Source organism: Drosophila rhopaloa, unplaced genomic scaffold (genome assembly GCF_018152115.1).
Source record: "Drosophila rhopaloa isolate 14029-0021.01 unplaced genomic scaffold, ASM1815211v1 contig_167, whole genome shotgun sequence".
NCBI classification, from domain to species: Eukaryota; Metazoa; Arthropoda; class Insecta; order Diptera; family Drosophilidae; genus Drosophila; species Drosophila rhopaloa.
In genome coordinates, this window is record NW_025335047.1 from 3,489,627 (window position 1) to 3,511,793 (window position 22,167).

Below are 22,167 nucleotides of genomic sequence, written 5' to 3' on the forward strand. Positions count from 1 at the left end.
ATAAATCGTTACAAATTTATACAGTAAATACTAGTTGTTTATGTTATGTTCATGATAAGTTCATAAGTGCACGCTGAAAGAATTTAAATTAAATATCAGTTATTTTTAAAACAAGCTCAGCCACGTTGTGTTCTTTCTGTAATACGTAACCAATTTCGGCTTACGTTACGTCGAACACGTTTTACATAGATACTTAAACTAAACAAATCATCAGCATCCTTTCTTATAGCAATTGTTTCTTAACTTTTGAGTATCTTAAATAGATAGATCTCTTGAAAAAAATTTAAAGACCCAATATATTGGTGGGGCTTTATCGATATTTTGCAAGAAATAAATTTAAATTTTCTATTAAATTTCGAGCGGGTAAATGAAGTAAAGCAAATATGCAATGATTGCTCTCAAAAATTCTTTAATACAGTTTTTGAAAAGGCAACCAATATAAAAAACGTTCAACTATTTCTTATCCATCCCTAAAAAAAACGTATCCATCCCTGCAGCCGATATATATCGCAACGCAACGCGAAGGAATGGAACAACAACCCTGCTCTTTTTCTTTTGGACCCGTAGAACCACATGTCTGGTAACCGAGATTTTGATTTTCTTTTCGGCGGTATAATGCTCCAATTAATTGATTAAATTCGGTTAATTGACAACTTCAGTAAACGGCGTAAGATCAGTGCTACCAACAACAAGTCAAGTGTGTGTGCAATCGCATAAAAATCGCGATAAATAATATTCGTAACGTTCTGCCCACCAGCGCGTGAGTGAGTGCGAGCGAGAAGCAACGAGAGTGCGAAAGTGTGTGTGCGAGGAATCCCGCAAAAGCAAAAGCAAAGCAACAATAACAACACACGTACGCGCACACACACATACACGCGAGGAGCGGAAAGTGCGTAGTGAACGGATTTTGTGTGTAAATTCTGGATTTCATATCATTTTCTGGTGCGTATTTAAACGTAAACTCTACTAGTGTGTGTGACCGCGTGCATCTTTTTGTTGAAATTGAAGGCGAGTTGCAGGCGCAAATCAGCTGTTTTTTAAAACCGAACCAGGGCGGGAACGACAACAATGCAGCCGTTAAGCGAGTGCATTTGTTATTGCATAATCTTTGGCTAAGGAAAAACTAAATATTTGTTGTTTACAGAACAATATTATAACAACATTGGTTACGCTTTAATTGTTGTTTATTATATCTGGCCCACTCTCTTTAATTTCCTGTCATAAATCTCTCAACGTACAAACGTAAGACGACCACGTAAGGCCTAGCTTGGCAAGTGGACAGCTCTGTTCTTGCAGCCCTGGTCGCTTAGCGTTGTATTGCCTCTTCTTCTTATTCGTTTCGCTCTTCCTCTTCCTCTTGTGTGGGGCAAAAATCTAACCTCACTTCTTCTTCTTCTTTTTGAGTACTGCTGTGTGGCTGCTGCATAATAATATAATACCTCTCAATTCTCGATTGGTCGTGCTAGCGAGGATTTTCTCCGCTTCCATATAGTATAATCGTGCAAATCGGTGTCCGTAAATCCAATTCGTTGAGCCGAAAATCGTGGAAAAGGGGAGAGGCTTTTTCCGATGGCCAGTTCTTAAAAAATCGCCGCACTCCTCGGGAGGCTCTTCCGCAGTCCCAGAAAAATAATCCCCGTATAACGAAATACACAAGTTCAAAGTGCAGTGTATGTGTGCGTGTGTTGTAATAGTTGCATTAAGTAAATAAATAATGTTGCAAGCCAAGCAAACTTGATATTTATCGCTTTAATTGAGCAAGAAACACCTTTACTTCTCTAAACTCACAATTGCATAGAAAAAACCGAACTAAATACAGTCAAACCAGCCTATGAGGGAAATTTTGAGTTCTTAAAAGTTTCATAACTTCCAACAATTTACTTTCTGTAAACTTTTTATTTAATTTTTGCTGTTAAATACAGTCAAGCAGTTGTCCTCACTCGCATTTGCATAGATATATTATATATATATGTATTACATATAAAGTCAATCTATCCTTAAATGGAATGGCTGCAGTTCTATAATTTCTTACTTAAAATTAAATTAGAAAAGCTCCTATTGCCACTACAGTTTTAACTATTTACATAGCTTCTAGAAAATAGTTGCTGCCTACATAATCATCGCTATTCTTTATCAATGACAAATGTCTCTGAGTGTTATTTCATTTTTTAAATTTATATATTTTTTTAATAACTAGATTACGTAAACTATAAAAACATAGAAAACTATTTAAAAATGTTTTATTTCAAAATTAGATACTTATCAGTATTATCATTCACATGCATTTATTCGCCCTTAGTGGGGTTTTTGACTTACTTTTATATCAAAGAAAATGCTTACTAGGGCTATATTCTTATATACTATGGCTAGGAGAATCTGCATAACTAAAACTTTAGAAACCTACCCGTGTACTGTATGCTGATTAGAGTAAATAAAGTTCGACTGTGACGCATAACTAACCCGATTTCACTGTTGGCGACCTTTGCAGCTTGGAAGCCGATCTCTCGAGCACCCGCATCCCGTTGAGCAGGCAAGGAAGCAGCCAAGAGTTTCCCCGACCCGACAACGAGGATCAGCCGCTGACGAAGCCGGAGCAGGAGCAGCAGGAGATCTGCTGCCCACTCTGGAGAGCAGAAACCGCAGTCCAGCAACCGCAGGAGTAGCAGCCACAACTGAGGAGCATGTCCAGCAAGGAGGAGACGCCATCGTCCGCGGGAGGAGCCGCTCCCGTGGCCGTCGTCGCCACTTCGGGCAGCGCCACCACGTCGTACGCCAATGTGGTGCAGAACCTGGAGACCAAGAAGGGTGCCAGCACCGCCACCGTGGACAATAAAGAGAACCAGCCCAATTTGAAGAGCTTGAAGTCGTGGAGCGAGGAGACCGCCGCAGCCGAGGCAGCCGCCGGGGAATCCCCACTTGCCAGCAGCGTTAGCCTGGCCCAAACTGGGGAGAAACGTGCCGCCGCCTCGGGCGGAGATAACACCGCCGAGAACTCTTCGGAACTGGACGACAACAATGACTTTGTGCCGGTACTATCCCACCACCGCCGCGATCGCAAAAAGGCGCGCAAGGAGAAGCCGCGCGATCAACCGCAGACCGGAGGACGTGGCGATGGTCAGAAATCCCAGCAGGCTGGTGGCCGACGTGTCGCCGGATCCTCCGATTCGGACCGCAAGCAGTCAGTGAGGCCCCGTGCTCCACGTGGCGGCAGTCCCAGGAAATCTGCACCGGGATCCGCTGGCGCCGCAGGATCCAATGCTGGAGCAGCTGCTCCTGCTGTCCCAGGAGGACCGAAAGTACACAAGGACCGCAAAGACACCTCACCGAGTGCCAGCATCGAAGGCGCAGGAAGCAGCGGCAACGAGGCCAAGTCCGGGGACGGGGATCAGCAGGCGGGCGAGAAGGGGGCAGCAGGAGCGGCTCCGCCACCCAAGCGATTCATTGCCGCACCACCTCCGAAGGTCAACGCCTGGAAGGTGAGTGATTACACTACGTTTTATTGATTATTCATAAATCCTTAAAGGGTGAATGGGATAGGACAAACTTTTGTTAATCGGGAATATCGATTTTGTTTGTGCTTCAAGAAGGTATTTTAGATTGGGATAGGACGATTAATTAGGAGACTATATAAGCATATTTTAATGACCTCTTAATATGCATATTTTACATGGATTATATTTACAGAAAGGGTAAACATTCCAATTTCCTTGTATTCAAATTATTTGTTTGAAATGGTTCACCGTAATGTGTTGAAATAGAAATATAGTAAAATAGATCCATAAGCAACCTTAAAATTAAAATTGGAGATAACTTTAAATGAGTTTGACAGCAAGTAATTCATATAATAATAAAAACCTAGGGAAATGCAAATAAGAAAAGGGCTTTAAAAAAAATGAATCTATTGAGAAATGAATGCGCATGTTACAGAAACTAAAAAGGTGCAGGCCTTTTTTAATGGGTTCTGGGAACTGAGGTGTAGATACTTTGCTTATAAGGGCAAATAAATTCAAGATAAGGATTACCAATATAATCTTGAAAAATAAGATATGATGTGAGGAATGATACTGATAATCAATCTATAACTGATTTGCGACAGAAAGCGAATATCCACTGTAAAAACTGATGAGATATTGCTGTTGAGGAATCCCCAAATTAAGTGCACGTTTTTTGTTGTTACTAGTATTTTGGTTTCCCCTTCATTTCGTTGTGTCCAAATTGCGTCTTAAAAAATGATGGAAAAACATGCCCATATATGTTTGCATGTATGCGATTGCTTGTTGGTAAACAAATGTGCGTAGAATGAGGGACACGAAGACAGAGAGCAAAGCAGGGCGGGTGATAAACACGAATGCAAGGCGAAAAGACAACAAACACGCGGCGTAATGAAAACACGTTTTCTACTTTTTGTTGTGGTTTTTCCTGCTGTTATCATCGTTATGCTAATACCAACAACAGCGCGACGATTACAAAATTGTATCTCATAGATACACAATTGCAATTGCATAATATCTGGCAAGAAGCAAACATTTGTCATCAAAACAAAGCGAAACACGAGAAGCAAAACAACCAAACATTTAATTGTACTTATTTTTATTTGCTCTTGGCTGTTTTTTATTACGCAATACTAGCGAAAATTGCCGGCGTTTCTGCGGTTTATTTTTTGTTTCTCTGAAAGCAAAAGGTTTTTGTGTTTTTGCAAATAAAAACAATTTGGTCTTTTCTATGCCAATATTTTGGATAACAATTATTTGCTCTTGCTTGAATACAGTACACTCTCGAGAGAATATAAACACTCTAGAAAGACAAAAAATAATATTTGATTTATGGATTACATTTATCTGTTTAAACTTTTATGATTTTAATAGGAAAAAATATTTATTAATTTAGATTTCTTTAAAGTTGAATTAATATTTAAAAATGTCTTAATTATTTGGTTTCCTTGAACACTTATAACTTGCTCCAAAATAGGAAGTTATGTTAATATGGTTGGTTGCTGAGATAAAGATAACAAAAATACTCTAATTTATTCTATTGTTTATTCGTTTTGTTTTATGCATGCCCATGTATTTTCTTCTCTATTTCCAATTACTTTTTTCTATATCCAAAATGGCACATCTGTTTGGGGTGTCGCAACAAACGAGAGAAAAAGTTAAATATTTCTCTACTAAAAATAAATGTCAAGGTCAGCCGCTTGTCGTCTATCTATCCAATCCCCCTTTTCCTCCCACCGCCCACATCCCAGACCCCAAACAACGAAAGCGAACACAAAAGAGGGAACAAAATCAACAGCGAACGAAAAGCAAAAAACGGCGAAAGAAAAAAAAATCACACAAACATACAACTAAAAGGTGTGGCTAATTTTCTTTCTGTGGAAAAAGCTAGAAGCCAAAAGTTTACACGTTTAACTTTACTTGTTGTCAAGCGGGAGTTTTAAATTCGGCTCGCTTTCGAAAGCGTTTTGTGCTACTTTAAATGGATATGCAAACATCTCGCTCACTTTTGACATTCTTTGCATATGCAAATCGTACTGATTAGGCAGTTAAGATCTGAATCTGGGAGACTTTTAACACTTTTATATTGGAAATAAAGGAACATTACTTTTTTCAACAAGAAAATAATTTTATTTTAATTTTTCGTCAGCTTTGATAATATTTTTGAAATAACTTTGATGAATATTTGTAAATTTTATATTTTGAAAATTATTTCTTTTTAAAAATTATATATTTAGCCTTTGTGCAAATTTTCGAAATCTTGTGAAATAGAACTTCAGTTTGTCAACCGTTTCAAATTTGGTTTTCCGGTTCTGATGCAAAATATTATCGCAGTACTCGTATTTACATATGTAGAGAGTACACTCTAGGTAAACTAACATTACATGTCTTTAAACTACAAATTTAGTTATGCGAATTTTTTTAATGGTTTGAGCTATAAATTATATTTGAATGTAATTTTATTTAGTGCACATCAAAATAGTTTTAAGTTCAGATTGGATTTGAGTAAACAAAAAATTTAGATTAAATTTAAAATAATGTTTGCCAAAAAGAAGTTTAATAAACATTTTATTATTTGTCTTTAGCTCCCTATTAAAATGTAAATAAACTTAGAGATATGAGGGTCAGCATGTGCTGCAAGCCTAATTAGTGGGTTAAAAGTGTGACTTGAAATGGGTTAGCTTCGATTCTTGTTTTTTAACCATAACGGCGACGTCGGCAGCACTGCAACTGCGCAGCGGCAGAATTGCAGGGCAGCTATTCACATTCAAATTTGTATTTATTTTTCCACGCCAGTTGCCGTTGACGTGTGCCCTGGAAGAGTTCGCGGATGAAAAAAAGCCCACTCCCACTATTTTCCAGTGCTTCTTTCGATTAGCAAGTGGGCTCGAATGATCGGGAAACAAAATTCAAAAGTTGAAACGTAAACAGCTGGAACGGCACGTGTTATCGAAGTCACCACGTGGTGAATAATGCCAGTGCGGTGCTGTTGCGAGGCGATGAACCAGAAAAAATAACGAAATTAGAATAATAATAATATACAGCCGGAAGGCTGAAAATCGTGTATACCGCCGACGTGGAAGTAAAACTTGATAAACTTGTTGATATTTTATAGCGGCTCGAGTGGAAAGCGCCCTGCCTTACGCTCTATCTCTCTCTCTCTCCCGTTAACGTAACGTTTGCCTTACGTAGCGTAAGGCCGATTCGCAAAGAGAGTGATAAGAACTCTCTCTCGCGCTTTCTCTCCCTCTTTCTTCTTCTTTGAGCGGCACAAAACAATAACAAACATGAAAACGAAAGTAAATATGCAATCATCTTAACAACTTATAATTTAAGTTTATGGGTACAAAGAAAAAGAGACATTTAAGCCAATTGAGAAATTAAATATGTGTCATTCAAAGTACAGTGAATATTGGCTAAATGTCAAGAAAATGGTTAAATAATTTATAAGTATTAAGTATAGACAAATCGAAAATAAACATTTTTATATTGAAGTTTAGTTATTCTTAAAGAAAGAATCAAAAATAATTTTTAATTTTCAGTAAGACACACTGCACTGCAATGATCTTCGATATTTGCATTGTTAATGTTGACCCCAGAGTTTTTGCAATACAACGTTCTATTTTTAGGCATTCAGTTGCAACCGGAGATTAATAACATTAATTTGTCTCAATTACGTTGGCGTTTCGTTGTGGGTTTTTTCTTTTGTCAGATATCACGTTGCATTGCATTCGTATTCCAAACTAAAGCGATATGTGAAGTTGAAAGCTATGACGGGGAAAATAAGCTCCCACCCTTCATAAGCTTCTTATCAAGGTATCAGATTTGTTGAAAGTAACGTAGTACTTTTCCATTCACATTGTTTTCGGAAAATCCGAATATTTCCCTTGTTGCTGTCATCTTTGTTATTATTATCAATGGGCTCTGTTCTGTGTCTTTATATCAGATTTTTCTTCGTTCTCTCATAGCCAGAGAAATACATACGAATTCCCATTTCTTTGTGCATGAGAAAATCTTTCAAGATATTTTTCCTTGTCGTCAAGAGGAAGATCACAAAATATGTATTAACATATATACTTATTTATCGTTTCTGTGCTGTAAAGAGATTTTTTTAAGATCTTGATTGGTTCACAAATTGAAAATCTCACTCTATTTGTAATCATATAATAGATGTTACCCAAGCAAAACAAGGTTAGCCATAACATTGTTTGTTTTATTATCTCAACTCTCCAAGTATAATGGATTTGAGCCAATATGTAATATTACAGCTTTATCTGAATAGTGTTGTAACACCTATTAAATTATTTAATCACTGATAAGATTTACTTCGGAACCTATTGGATACAGTTTGTTTATTCTTAGAGATTAAATAATAATCCTTTATAAAGTATCAACATTTGGTTAACATAGCCCAAATTTTGAAGAATATTTAAACTTCTGTTTACCATGTGTTCCTTTACTTTACTTATTTATTTATTTTCTTATTTATCTTGACAGTCGTAAAGCGCTACCTCAAATTCTTATCGGTTATTTGCGTGTTGATGTTTTAACTCATTATTTGCTTTAAAAAAAAGTGACCCATCTAATTATTTGCTCAACAATTTCAATGGATTCGCAGATAATTACAACGTAGAATATGAAAGTTCAGTGAAGGTCACAGTGAAAACGGTTTTTATATAAGTGTCACTCAGTTATTCAAGCTACTGATCGAAGTAATCTATGGGGTTTACTCTATATATTTAAGCGATAATGAGACGTGACAAATGAGACTGATTATAAAACCATGAGGTGATAGAGACTACCTCAAATATTAATTCAAAAATTATAGAAAACCCGCAAGATGCAGCTGTTTTACTTTCACAAATAAATGACGAATTCCAGAATTATGCATATTTGTTTTCGGCTTGTTTACCTCTCTCTTGGGGCCTCGATAAGAGTTATGTTCCTAAGCCTGCTACGCATTAAATAAAGTTGCTCGACCGTGTTGAACGTAAACAACTTTTCGCACACACCCCCCCATAAATTCAAAGCAATAATTGCGTTTGTGCGATGAGTGTCGATGGAGTTCGTCGCCACGGATCCAAATAATACGACTCTCCTCACCTCGCCTTACAAAGCAATTGACTGCTGGTCTAATCGCTTAATTTAATCACGAATAAAACTATAAATAGAAAAAAAGTAAAATGTATTATAGTCATTAACTTGTTTGTGTTTAAAGCTGGACGACCTTTTTAGTACCCATTAATTGGTTAGTGCAAAAAGGGTATGCTGTGTTCTTAAAAAAATTCTGTCTAGGGTTTTCAAAAACAATTATTTTTATTTTAGAATTTTCTGTTATCAGTTTACTTTTGTTTTGTTTTATCTTATTAGATGCTATTTTACGATATGGTACTCCTTAATGGTCTATATAAGAAATGTTATATGTTATACATTTCTGATATGAAATAATATGAATGATATATTATTTGTGGCTTATGGTAATTTGGTGATCGGGGTATTATATAGTCTAGCATTTCGACTTCAGCAATCTATTTTGTATTATTATACTTATTATTCATGTAAGCTGAGCTGATTGTGGGTACTTGTTCTCCATATATACATTTTTTTGCTCGCGTATCGCTATCTTTTTTTCTGGTCATTCGATTGGCTGAGCACGTTTTCTGGTTTTATTTTGGATTTATTTTTACAATATTTTACATAACGTCTTTTGCGGCCGGCATTATTGACCGGTTTTTGCATTCTGCTCGTATTTTACAATTTGCTAAGACGCAAATAGAGTCGCCTCGCAACCTCAAAAAGGGGTATGCCACCCCAACCCCGCCTGCACTATAACCTCAAAACTGATTACGAGCGATTCGACTGTTGACTTAGAGAACGCGGAGAATGCCAGAATCGCTGAATGTGGGTCTTTTTGCACGTTTACCCGGCTCTCGGTCACTGTTTGCCTATATTTTTACTTCTCTTTGTCGTATTTTTATACGATTTCAGTTGTTGCTATCGTGCTAGCCCGATTCTAATGCCATTTAAAATAGTCATTTTGCATTGCAAGCGACTCAGTTGTCTTTTGGCGATCGCTCGAAGTGGTGCATTTACAAAAAAACCAGAGATATTCTTGAAAAGTGCTAAAAAAATAAACAAAACCTTAAAACTTTGGATTCTTAAAACTTTATTTATAGGCAAGTTCAAGTTTGTTTTGTTTTTTTTATTTAAAGGGACAGAATTAACAATCAAGTTCTTTATGAATCATTGTTTAGACTTAAAACCAAGTTAAGGCACCATGTTTTTTACTATCAATGACCTTGAACCATCCATCTTATTCAATGGCATTAATCTTTGTTTGAAAACCTTACCCATAGGCATTATAGTACTCAAAATTTAATGACAAACACCTAAGTACGTCAGCAATTATGTGGGGGTTCAAAATGTCTAAAAGTGATAAGAAACATGCCCGTATAAATATAGAATTCAAAACATGTGCTTGGCCAGTGGCACACGTTCATCGAATGTTTGTGGGAAAATACTTCTTATAAGTTCTTTGAATGGAAAACTACAGACCTTAACATTTACTTTATGACTCACGGGAAAAAATGTCCTTTGTTTGCGAAAAAGCATTTTTCGTAATTTAATGCGCGACTTTTATTCCTTACAGTTACAATATGAGTCATAAAGAAACTAAAATTCCTTGTCCTTCCAACTTAATAGAGTCACGGTCATTTTCCCTATAAATTTATTTGAAATGACTTAATGACTGCAATCGATGATAGTTTATTCGCACACATCATGCAATTTTCCTTGAGAATTTAGATGAATACGTGATCAACTGCATGGAAAGTGTTAAAATATATAGCATAAGTGTGACACAACGAAATACACTAACCAAAATATTTGTTTTGAGGCTTAACTACAGCTCAATAATATCTTTTTTACTTATTCAAATTAAATTGTAAATTTGAACATTAAATGAGGAAAATTATAAAGTTTTTGGTTATGATAAGCCAAATCAGCTTTATGATTTGATGTATGGATTGATAAGGTGTGAAGGACGAAACATAATCTTTCCTTAATGATATTGAAAAATAAACCCTAATAAAATAAAGTAGTAATACAAATAATAATTTATAACATTATTTTTTATGTTAAATAAATAATTTAATTTCAGAAATTATTTTTTATCTGTACATTTTTCTTGTACAATATCTTTTTATTGGAGCATTTAAGATACATCTTTAGTCTTCCTCTCTTTTTACATCCTCTCTTTTTGTTTTGAAGTTTTCCAACCACGTCTCTCTCCATTTTCCGCTCTTTTTCGAATGGCCTACGTGCCGAAAATCACATGTTGTTTTGTTTTGGATCTTTTTTATGCTCCCTTACAGAGTAGCCTCATGTCTGAGCGAGATGGCAAATGTTTATGTTTATAATCGTTAGGTTTTTGTTTAATTTGGAGATATGCGTATCACCTGTTTTGATCGATATTGTATGGGTTGTGGGTGTGTGAACTTTCGCAGCGAATCAAAACAACGCTTATAGAAAATGCGTACAAAAACAAACCGATAAAATAAACGCACGTACGCACACTGAGCGAAAACCTGTATCCATTGCATACACAAAAAGATACAGATACAGGGTGCCCTGCGCTGTTTCTCTCGCCGGTAAATCTCTCTTCTCTTTTTCTCTCTCACGCATCCATGAACCGGCGCATCGGCTGTTTTCTGTTTTGTTTTTGTTTTGGGTCTGGGTCCACAGTGGTACTTCTTCAAATTGTATCTTAAAGATACAATTGTATACATTGAAACCACCTTAAAAATATGGAATATAAAGATGAAAGCTTTAGGAGCATTATTTTAAATACATTTTTGAAGTCTACTTAAATAAAAAGATATTTGAATTATAAAAAATGTTACTTAGCTGCAATTTAAATATAATTTATAAATAAAAACCTATGGTAAAATTGTTCGCTACCTTGCTTTTTTTTAAATGAAGTGCATTTTTTTAAGATGCGATTTAAAAGCTTCACTGTGTATCTTTTTTTATGTTGCGCTGTAAAACCAGTTGTTGTTATTGTGCTTTATGCCCCCGCCTCCTCTGCCTTTGTTGTTTTCTTCGTTTTTGCTCACGTAGCCAACGCGTGGACAGCAAAAACTGTAGAAGAGAAAGGGAGAGGGACAAAGAGAGAAGAGGCGAGGCAGCGATAAAGAGGCATGTTCGAATCGAAAAACTGTCGCTATCGCACAGAACTCATCCAACGTTTCGAGAGAACGGACGCAATCGCCAGTTTAGAATTACCAGGCATTTGTTTAAATAAAGCCAAAGCCCCAATAAAAATAAAAGCGGCAACAGCAACAACAAGCACTGCTATTTTAGCAAAAGTGTTATATGAAAAGCAAATCAAACAAAGATAAGAGAAACCCGCAGTGTAAAGACTGATTAAAAGTGATCAAAAGCTAAGAAACTAAAAGTTCTTGTACAAAAACGAGGTAATTTTCCAGGGCCAGATCGAAAAAGTAACCGCTCTCTAGAACGAATATATATAGCCACCCCTGTCGTGAACTAAATCTGGGTTAGGGACACTGCGCATAGGGAGTGGAAGTTGGAGTTGCATTGATTTTTACCCAGTTTTAGGTGGAAGTCTCCTATAAGAAATTTAACTCATATTACCATTTCTTTTGGGTTATACTTCTAGATATCGGCAAAACAATCCGGCAGTCCGAAGGCAGGTACTTCTCCATTGGACAAACGTGTTTTGCAGCCCAAGACACAGCAGCAACAACAAACCAAGCAGACTGCCAGCAACAACAACGCACAGAACACCGCCAGCAACAAAAAGACACAACAGCAGCAACAACAACCGCAACCTCAACAGGGAGCAGTAGCAGCAACAACAACTACACAGACAACAACAGCAGCAGCAAGCACAGCAGCAGCAGCAACAACATCATCCGCAGTAGTCACAGCAACAACATCAGCAGCAGCAGCAGCAACAACTGAAACAGCAACAACAACAACTGGTGAGTGCCGTGGATGATGGAAAATTTTCCAAATATAAAACTCAATTAATCTCAAGTGAACTAGAAAAAAAAGACACAACTAAATATAACTAGACCCCAGTCAACAATTTTATTGGTCCAATTCCATCATTTTCAATGGACAGACTATAAATAACTAGCTACTACTTTAGGATATATATATTTAATATTATTTATCATTTGTTTTAAATTTTATATATATATTTTGCTCATAAAAGCATGAGCCAATATAGTTTTTCCAATTTACACCAAGACTCGGCATTATTTCCCAATTCTTTTTGTGAGAATATATCATACAAATTTATTTCAATTTTTAGTTCTGTATAGTTTAATGGAATTTTGCCTCTTGGATTCATTTTTTTGTTAGTTCCTACATATATATTTTGCTACCCCCCATGGAGTTGTTTTGATACAACAAGATGAGAACCTGACCACCATGTGACTAAGCTCTCCTGCACTTGCTCTCAGTTTTCTCACGTGCCTCCCGTTCTCTTGCTTTTCCCTGTTCTCTGTTGACCTGATGCTCCGAGAGAGAATCTCATTTTTTGGCGACGCATATGGCGTGGCATGGCCTGATTTCTTATTTTTAAAACACTGTTCTTGTACTTCAATATACTTACCCCAGAACTGCTTGTTTCATTTTACAGTTGATGCCAGTCAGGCAGATGCGCTTGCCAAAGTCGTGGTAAAGGACAAAAAGAAGGTCAACCAAAAGGTGAGAAATCAGTTAATTTAGGTACTTAAATAAAGCCAACGAAATTGTAAATACAACATTTAATGTCTTACAAAACCAAATAAGTTTAAAGTTTCCATGCCAGCAGATATATCATATTTTTGCATCCTAGTTAAGTTAAAAAGCTTCTACATTTTAAAAGGCGGCTACAAATTAAATTCCTGCTCTTTAAAATATTCTCTTGACTTTAACACTAGTAGGCATTGAAATGACTATAAATTTATAAATGTAACCAAAATCATTGTTAGTTTCAGGCCCTTTTTTATTATGCGTTTTTTGTTGTAAGATACGCATTTTAGATTTAGCATTAATCAAGACTAACAACATCGATAGTCAGTATATAATTTAAACTATATATTTTACAGGCCAGCGACTTTAGCAACGTTGGTGACTGGCCGACGCTAATTGGCGGAATTTCTAACAGTGGCAAAGCCACCAGCAACGAACCCAAGCGCAACCCAACGAAAAAACAGCAGCCAGCCAAATCAGCAGCCGCAGTAGCAGCCAGCAGCAATACCACTTCAAGTGAAGTTGCCACAGAGTCTAACGTCGCACCCACCAGCAGCAGCAGCAACACAAGCAATCCAAATCCCAGTAGCACCACCAGCAGCAACAATAGCAGCAGCCAGGCCACAACTGCACCTGTTGCCAGCACGAGTCATGATGCCAAAGCCCAGCGAGACGCTGAGCCAGCGGCCAATTCTGCTGCAGGAACTGCTGGCACCTCTGCCGGGCCTGCCATCACCAAGAAGCTACCCAAGCACAAGTGGCGTCCGCTGCCCATCGATCTGGCTAAGTCCAGTCGCCCCAAGCCGATTGGCGGCCGGCCAAATCGGCGGCTCAGCGACGATGGCGCCGACCAGCGCCGTCCGCCGCGCGTCTACCATGACCGCCAGCCAGGTGCTGGAGGAGCGGGAGGCGAGTCGCGGTACCCACACGCTGGCCGGCATCCGTACGGTGCACGCTCAGCGACTGCTGCGTCCGAGCGCGTGGATTCCTGGCGTAGCAGCAGCAGCACCACCACCGCTGCGCTCGATGAGCAGCGCTCTGGAGCAGCGGGTGGTGCCGGGTCAGCAGCAGCGGGAGCGGGAGCTGGATCAGCAGCGCGCGGGACGCGTCGCTACCGGACGCCGTACCGCGGCGGTCGGCAAGGCCGGGGCGGATTCTCCCGACAGGGACCAGGTCGCCCGACTCATCGCATACCACGCCATCTGCTAGCTTCGGGCGAGTATGCCAACTATCTGCCGGCGGACGCCGCCGGCGCCGACTCCTCGCAGTCGTCGTATGTGCTCATGGGCACCCACTACTTTGGCAACGTGCCCGCTGCCTACATCGAAATGGACGCCACCAGCATCAAGGAGGCCATCAAGAAGCAAGTGTAAGTGCAGCCCATTACGATATATATCTAATGCCTTTTGCTGGAATTATAATTACTAGCACTAAATTAAAAAAGTTCACAATTAAATGAATTATTAGTTAAAAAAAGTAACTTAAAAATATTTTCAAAGAAATTAATACATTCACAACTTCTGCTAAGACAAATTATTCTAAGTTTAAATAATATCGAACATAATTTTACAAATTTACATTATTTCCTTTTAAATACGATTTGATTTTTCCCATCTGTAAAGCTTAAGGCATTATATGCGTTGTATTTAAGAACCTTTTTTTTGACCCGCACTTTCTCTCCTCTCGATCCCCCATAGTGAATACTATTTCAGCGCCGACAATCTTACCGGCGACTTCTTTTTGCGCCGCAAAATGGACCCCGAGGGCTATATCCCAGTCACCCTGATCGCCTCGTTCCATCGCGTTCTCGCACTGACCACCGATGTGGCTTTGATAGTGAACGCCATCAAGGAATCGGATAAACTGGAGCTCTTCGAGGGCTACAAGGTGCGCACCAAGACGACACCGACCACTTGGCCCATCACCGATGTGCCGGAGGCTCAGGAAGGGGACCTTAATGCTGCCGACCAGCTGGAGCAGGATCAGTCGGAGAAGCAGGGAGATCAGGAGAAACTGGAGGAGCAGACTGAGGTCGGTTCGCCGCCGCCCATTCTCACATCGGCGATGGCCACGAAGCCGCTGAGCAGCATTCCGCCGCCACCGGTGCCGCGCAAGTCGCAGAACCAGGTGCCCAAGATGCTGCAGGAAAAACAGCAGCAGCAAAGGTCCATTGCGGCCCTCAACTCGGTTAACGCGATCAGTGCGCTGACCCAGCAAGTGGAGGGCGGTGCCGCCGAGCTGGCTGGACATTTGAGTGGACTGGCGGAGAGTGTGAAGCCCAAGTCCACATCGACGCCGGACAAGAGGTCTGCTGCTGCAGCGGGCAAGGGAGCTGGGGCAGCAGCTGCTTTGGTGGCGGAGCCGGAGGGCATGTGGAAAGAGGTAAAGAGACGCTCCAAAACAAATGCTATCAAAGAAAACGCTACTACACCACAACAACAACAACAGCCACCGCTTTCACAAACGCTCAACAACAATAATAACGATAATGTCAAAACGAACAACACCTCGTCCACGTCCTCGTCCAAGTCCACGTCCAACAACGCCCCATCCAACGCCTCATCATCAGCCACTGTGTGTGTAACCACCAAAAATGCTTCCTCAGCCACCAAAGCAACCACCAATGCCACCAAAACCACAACCACCTCCACCGCCACTACCACCACGAACAACAACATTAAATCTGGCAATGCTGCTTACTCCAAAACCCACTCCAAATCCTCATCCAAAACAGCTGCTCCGCCATCCGCTCAGTGCCATGCCGAAAAGGAAGAACTAGACTTCCAGTTTGACGAGGAGCTTATGGACCCCCTACCCCCCGGAACCGGACGCGTCAACAACTTCACCGAAAACTTCTCCGACGACGACGAGTCTGACTACGAGTTTGCCGACCGTGACATTAACAAGCTGCTGATTGTGGCCCAAGTGGGTCGGGCACCAAAACACGAGGGCTACGATCGCACCGCCGACTTTACATCGCGCACGAAAATCACCCAGGATCTGGAGAACATCATCAACGACGGGCTGGTTAACTACGAAGAGGATCTGTGGACCACCACCAACATAGTGACCGATTACAAGACTGTCAATGTGATTTCCCAGGCGGACTTTGAGAAGCTGGCAGGTAGTCGAAACAAATCTGTGCTCCCGCAACAGGTGGTGCCACCACCGCCGCCATTTGAGGAGCAGGATCTTGATGAAACCCTTGTGGGTGATACTACCCTCAACTCCACGCTCAACAACACTCTCAAATCCCGACGTGCCCGCTTTTATGCTGCTCCCAACTCCCACTCGATTGATCCCCGAACGCCGAGGAAGAGGAAGCTTCGCCACACTTCCAATCCGCCAGTGGAGGCTCACGTCGGATGGCTGCTCGACACCGTGGAGCACCGGCCGCGTACCACCTCGATGGGTTCCTCGGCGGGCACTTCGCCCACCACCTCATCTTACGGATCGTTTGGCTCCTCGGTGCCACAGTCGCTGCCCATATTCCAGCATCCATCGCATGCGCTACTCAAGGAGAACAACTTCACCCAACAAGCCTACCACAAGTACCATTCGCGCTGCCTCAAGGAGCGCCGCCGTTTGGGCTTCGGTCAGTCGCAGGAGATGAACACCCTGTACCGCTTCTGGTCGTTCTTCCTCCGCGAGAACTTCAACAAGAGCATGTACAACGAGTTCCGCACACTGGCCTTGGAGGATGCTGGCAATGGTTTCCGCTACGGTCTGGAGTGCCTCTTCCGGTTCTTCTCATACGGCCTGGAGAAGAAATTCAGGCCGAATGTGTATCAGGATTTCCAGGACGAGACGGTTGACGACTATGAGACAGGTAAGAATCGATTGAATTTATAAAAACTAAAATACCGAGAGACCGAGAATATGATCAATAACTAATGTTGTATTCTTTCACCAGGTCAACTGTACGGTCTCGAAAAGTTCTGGGCCTTCCTTAAGTACTACAAGAACGGCGAAAAATTGGAGGTACAGCCCAAGCTGGCCGAGTACCTGAAGAGCTTCAAGAACATTGAAGACTTCCGCGTGGTGGAGCCTGAAATCAATGAGATGCTGCAGGGAGTGGGTAGTCTGAATCCCGGACGCCAGCTTAACCGACACCGCAGCGTGTCCGAGAGCGATGGCACGGCTGTTATTACGGCCGGTGGCCGTCGCCTCAACACCACCATCACCAATCGCAGCGACTACGTGGGCAGGTTGCTGCAGCAACAGCAACAACAACAGCAACAGCAGCAGCAGCAACACCACCAGCATCAGCAGGGATACGGTGGCTACAATCAGAACCGCAGACGCACAGGCTCCTTTGGCAGCAGTACAGTGCGCATTCGCAGCGGATCCCTGGGCAACAAGCCGCAGGTGGCCAATCGCAATCAGGGATCGCAGCACGAACTCCGACGTGGCGGCAGCAATACAGGCCTGGCGCCACACAAGCGACAACAGCAGCAGCAGAAACCGAAGCCTGGCGCAGGATCACAGACAAATACAGCACGTGCCACCACATCAGCGGCAGCAGCAGCAGCATCAGCAGCAACATCATCGGCAGCAGCAGCAACATCAACAGCGGCAGCAACGCCAGCGGTAACGGTATCGGGTTCGTCATCGTCGCAGAAGTAGTTACCCGATAATGCAGAAACACTTTTTGGATTAGGCTTAAGTTAATATCTACGACTTAGTTTTCATGGGGGCACTCGCATTTGATTGCCCGCCACACTCTTTTGTTTATTCATTCTTATTATTCTTTTGTAGTATTCGAGTCAAGCGTAAAGTGGGAACAGTCGTTAGCGTTTAGCATAATTAAGTGAAATTTTTGAAATTTGTTTATTGCAATTTGCCTAGCGCGCGTTGGTTTAGTAGTTACGATTCTAAATGTTTGTTTCTCGCATACCCTCGACAAAAAACTGAAAAATGGTTGCTTTCGAAATGCTCAATGCTCACACAAAAACACACCACCATACACACACCAACAACACACAGCGGGGTCTGTCTGCTTTGTACCAGTGCCAACCAGCCATGATCTTGGAAAGTTAACGAAACGATTGCCCTTACATTTTTTGTTCTGTTGATTATTCTCCTTACTCTTTAATGCAAAACGAAAACCAAGGCAAATTTTCCTACTTAGAGCAGCGTTGAAGTTGACGTAATGCCATGAACTGTTGTACTATACGATTAAAGATAATAACCATAACGATAACGATATAACCTATGCAAATATTACCTAACGAAAACTGAATACAAATCAAACGAAATTGATACACAACAAAAACCAAATGATCTTAATGCAAATAAATTTTGTAAATTACAAAAGAATATATATACATAAATATATATATACCAATGCCTATATATGCAAAGGTACAGTGAAGCCAGAATACGCGTCTATATGAATATGATTACTAAACTATTATTATGATTATTATTTTTTTGTGTGTGACCTAAGCGCAAATGTAAAATGTAATTGTTTAAGAGGCAGCGAGAACTTGTAATCCTTAAACCCAATTGAGGCAAACGGGGCTCAAGTGCCAGCGAATTTTAGTTATTTAAGCATTTACCACAAGCCAGTCCAGCGCAATCGCCAGCAGAATAGAAATAGGAATCCGATTCGGACTCGGGTCCAAAGCTTCCCTTGTCGCACAGCACTGCCCCCGTCTATATCGATCCGATCTTTCGAATTGGTCTACCCCCGAAAACCTTAAAACTTCGTACCCCGCCAAGCATTTAGAAGCATGTCAAAAACCATTAATTTTTAACCTTTAGTTTTTGCACTTGTTACTTTTTGATTTGAGAAAATTACGACTATAAAGAAAAGCTAGAAAAACAAAAAAAAAAAATTAAAATCACACAAAAAATTGTCAAGTCCAAAAAAAGTTTAAAACTTTATAAAAAACAAAAGGCATGATTTGCAAACGAAAAAAAAGCATTAAGAGATAATGAAGTTTGTTTCGCTTAGTGAATAGATCTAAATTTAAAACATATGTGAGAAATCAAATCTAAGCTTAATATGGATATTAACTATATATATCTGCATATATCCAAACACACATATAGAGAGACTTGAAAGCGTGACTGCAATTTGAACATACTATAACTAAATAAGGGGCGAACGGTGAAGTTGTTCGATGCCGGCTGATGTCGAGCAGTTTGCCAAACTCTCTCAAGGTCCTTAAGCTCCTCGATTTTGCTTCGCTCATCTAGCCTAAGCAAGCATACACAGCACACACCACACAAACACGAAAAGTGCAAAAAACGTTTCATTAAATATTATTTTGTAATCATTAAATATCTGTAAATATATTTCTCTGCTTCTTTTTTAAAATGTCGCCTTATCAATTTTATCCACACATAAACACAATCACACCCACATTGGCCAGACGCTTCTGTATGAGCTTAACCATATTAAGATATTATAAAATGAGAGATGTCCGACGACAATTCAATCGGCTGTTGCGTAATTATACATAGTTCTGCCACAACTATTTTGTTTTTCACATGAAGTGTTGACTTTAGTTTATGATACCACAAGAACACACGTTTGATTATTGACCTTTTATGTGCCCTTTAAGTTTGCAACTTTTATATGAATAATTTAAATTTAACTCTACGAATATGATACGATACACACACACAGACCTACGAAATGAACATAATGGAATTTCTATTAAAAGTAATTTTGTAAGCTACTTAAATATGGAAAATGCGAGAGGAAAACTAAGCAAAACGAAAGAAATGATTATTGTGAAAAACGTGATAGTTTAAACCATAAAGAGTAATATTTACTACTATTATTATATTAATAATTAATTATACGATGCATATATATGGATATGTATATGTAAAACGGAAAACCACAAAAATTTCTAAACTAACGTAAACAAAAAAAGTAAAAAATTTTTTTAAAATTACCAACACAAAAAAATGTTAAAAACAATGAGTAGAAAAACTAAAACAAAAAAATGAATAAAAAAAAACTTGAAAAAACCAACACTTGGTCTTTTTTGTGGGTTGTGGAAACTTAAGGAAATTGAGGGTGTTTCCGCCGTTTTCATGCAGATGGCGCTGCGTTATTGAACATTTTTGTTGGGCACCATTTCTTCCTGAATTAAATACAAATAGTTGTTTTATTTGGACCTTTTAATTACGAATAAATGAGTAAAATAAATATAAATATAAAAATAAAATCCTGTTGTGTCTTTCTCCAAAAGATGAATTCTTCAGATTTAGATGTTCAATCATTCAAGAAAAGATAGCCTTTGTCAAAGCAGAAATTGTCAAAAAAGGGACGTAGTCGAATCAAAAACGAAAATGCCTTTTGGAATCAAAAAGCCGAATCGATTGACCCCTTGAGTAATTAACCCTTTAAAGTGTGTGTGCCATTTTTCACCCGACGACAAAATGCAAGGGCCCCAACTACAAACATCTTCTCATACACCAGCTGTGATCTCCATCCCCGACACATGTTGTTGGCTTTGCAGAGCATTGGGTGTCACAGATTAACGCCTTGCTTGAATTATGGCCCGGGTCCCGACACCGGAGCAAACTACTCCACAAAATCCGGGCGAGCGCGTGGAAAAATCATGTATAAAACATAAGAGCGACACACAGACATACTGCAGAGTTGATACACTAAAAAATGATTTGAAAAAAGATCCCATAAATTTAATTATGCCACATTTGGTTATTGCTCACAGCCTGACTGATAATAAGTATTTTTACTTTAGAGTGGTAAAAATTATTGCAAGGCAGTCTTCACTTAATACTCTATCGAACCATTTTAAGTAAGTCCTTAAGTAAAACAAATGTATGCATTTAATTTGATTATCCAATAAAATATGAATTTAATAATAATGGCATCACTAAGTCCCAAAGTATCATGCAATTAACAATAAGATTACTATTAAATCTCCTATAAAATATGAAAATATGAATTTAATAATTGTCATCACTAAGTCCTAAAGTAGCATGCAATTAACTAATATTATAACTAATAAATATTACTTTTAAATCTCTTAATTTTTTCTATTAAAGCTTTTTAACTTATCATTTTATATTGTTCAACGACATTCTTAAGTTTAAGCTGGTTAAACTTCTTATGATCTATCTTTTAAATTACGTGTAAATTTCAAATCCTATTAGTAGTCTCCCAAATAATTATTTTACTGAGGCAATAACTTTTCAATTCTGAGTGTACTAAATGGGGTGGTTGGGTGGCTTTATGTCGACAAAGGACAAGACGCAGAGGCACGCAAGGACCTGAACTGGCGGTCCTAGACCTGGCACCTCGCAGACGATAGCCTGGAGAGGCGTTTAAAAATTGAAAACCAATTTTGTAGCGATTTAAGGCAGACGATAGTGGAGTGGGGGCAAAAGTTGGGGTCTCGGAGGGCGTTACGAAATGAGGTGCGGTGCGGGCCGGCAGATGGCGTGTGTGTTGGCGGCGACTGCCGACTGGCAGTGCGACTTTTCGCACCTCAAGCGCAAGTCCTGACCCCGACAGAGCTTAGATTGTGTTACCAATATTTATGGCTCAATGGGGATAAGGGCTTTCGGCTGGCGTGACCGCGACCAGGTCTAATCACATGTGACCCCTTCTCGGGAAGGGGAGGGGTCCGTGTCGGGGTCACATATCGCATTCATATCGAAGCTAAATTTAATGGGCGTTTAACGTGCGACTCGCCTTTGAACTTTGCCCGCACTTAGCTCACGCACATGCTTCCGGCGTAGAAATGGGTGGATCCCGGGGATTGGGACACACGTCAATGCTGCAATTTATTGGCATTTCTTCTAATAATCAGCGACTCCATTGAGCGTCGTCTGCCCACACGACTTCGTATTAATTGGGCGATTGAACTAACATCCAAAAGCGAGTCCAAGGAGTTTTATGCAATTTTCAAAAGCAAATCCT

The 22,167-nt window shown here is 39.9% G+C and overlaps 1 protein-coding gene across 3 annotated transcripts; it reads left to right on the top strand.

Annotated features, from left to right (window-relative positions):
• Nucleotides 1-538: 538 nt before the first annotated feature.
• Nucleotides 539-19,581, top strand: LOC108047422 (la-related protein 1). 3 transcript variants are annotated; one of them, XM_017127584.2, is made up of 7 exons: nucleotides 539-942; nucleotides 2,489-3,476; nucleotides 12,172-12,496; nucleotides 13,162-13,229; nucleotides 13,613-14,625; nucleotides 14,954-17,085; nucleotides 17,170-19,581. In XM_017127584.2, exons 2-7 carry the CDS (start codon nucleotides 2,682-2,684, stop codon nucleotides 17,880-17,882), a joined length of 5,046 nt encoding a protein of 1,681 aa, XP_016983073.1. In that variant the 5' UTR covers nucleotides 539-942; nucleotides 2,489-2,681; the 3' UTR covers nucleotides 17,883-19,581. The 3 variants fall into 3 exon arrangements, with proteins under 3 accessions (XP_016983073.1, XP_016983074.1, XP_016983075.1); XM_017127585.2 differs by lacking the exon at nucleotides 539-942 and adding an exon at nucleotides 1,396-1,670; XM_017127586.2 differs by lacking the exons at nucleotides 539-942; nucleotides 2,489-3,476 and adding an exon at nucleotides 6,637-6,790.
• Nucleotides 19,582-22,167: the final 2,586 nt, after the last annotated feature.

Bases quoted from the DNA above. Each gene is read 5' to 3' on its own strand.
- LOC108047422 (XM_017127584.2), top strand. From the start codon at position 2,682: ATGTCCAGCAAGGAGGAGACGCCATCGTCCGCGGGAGGAGCCGCTCCC. The intron at 3,477-12,171 runs GTGAGTGATTAC...TTATACTTCTAG, and splicing joins CGAAGGTCAACGCCTGGAAG to ATATCGGCAAAACAATCCGG. The intron at 17,086-17,169 runs GTAAGAATCGAT...TTCTTTCACCAG, and splicing joins GGTTGACGACTATGAGACAG to GTCAACTGTACGGTCTCGAA.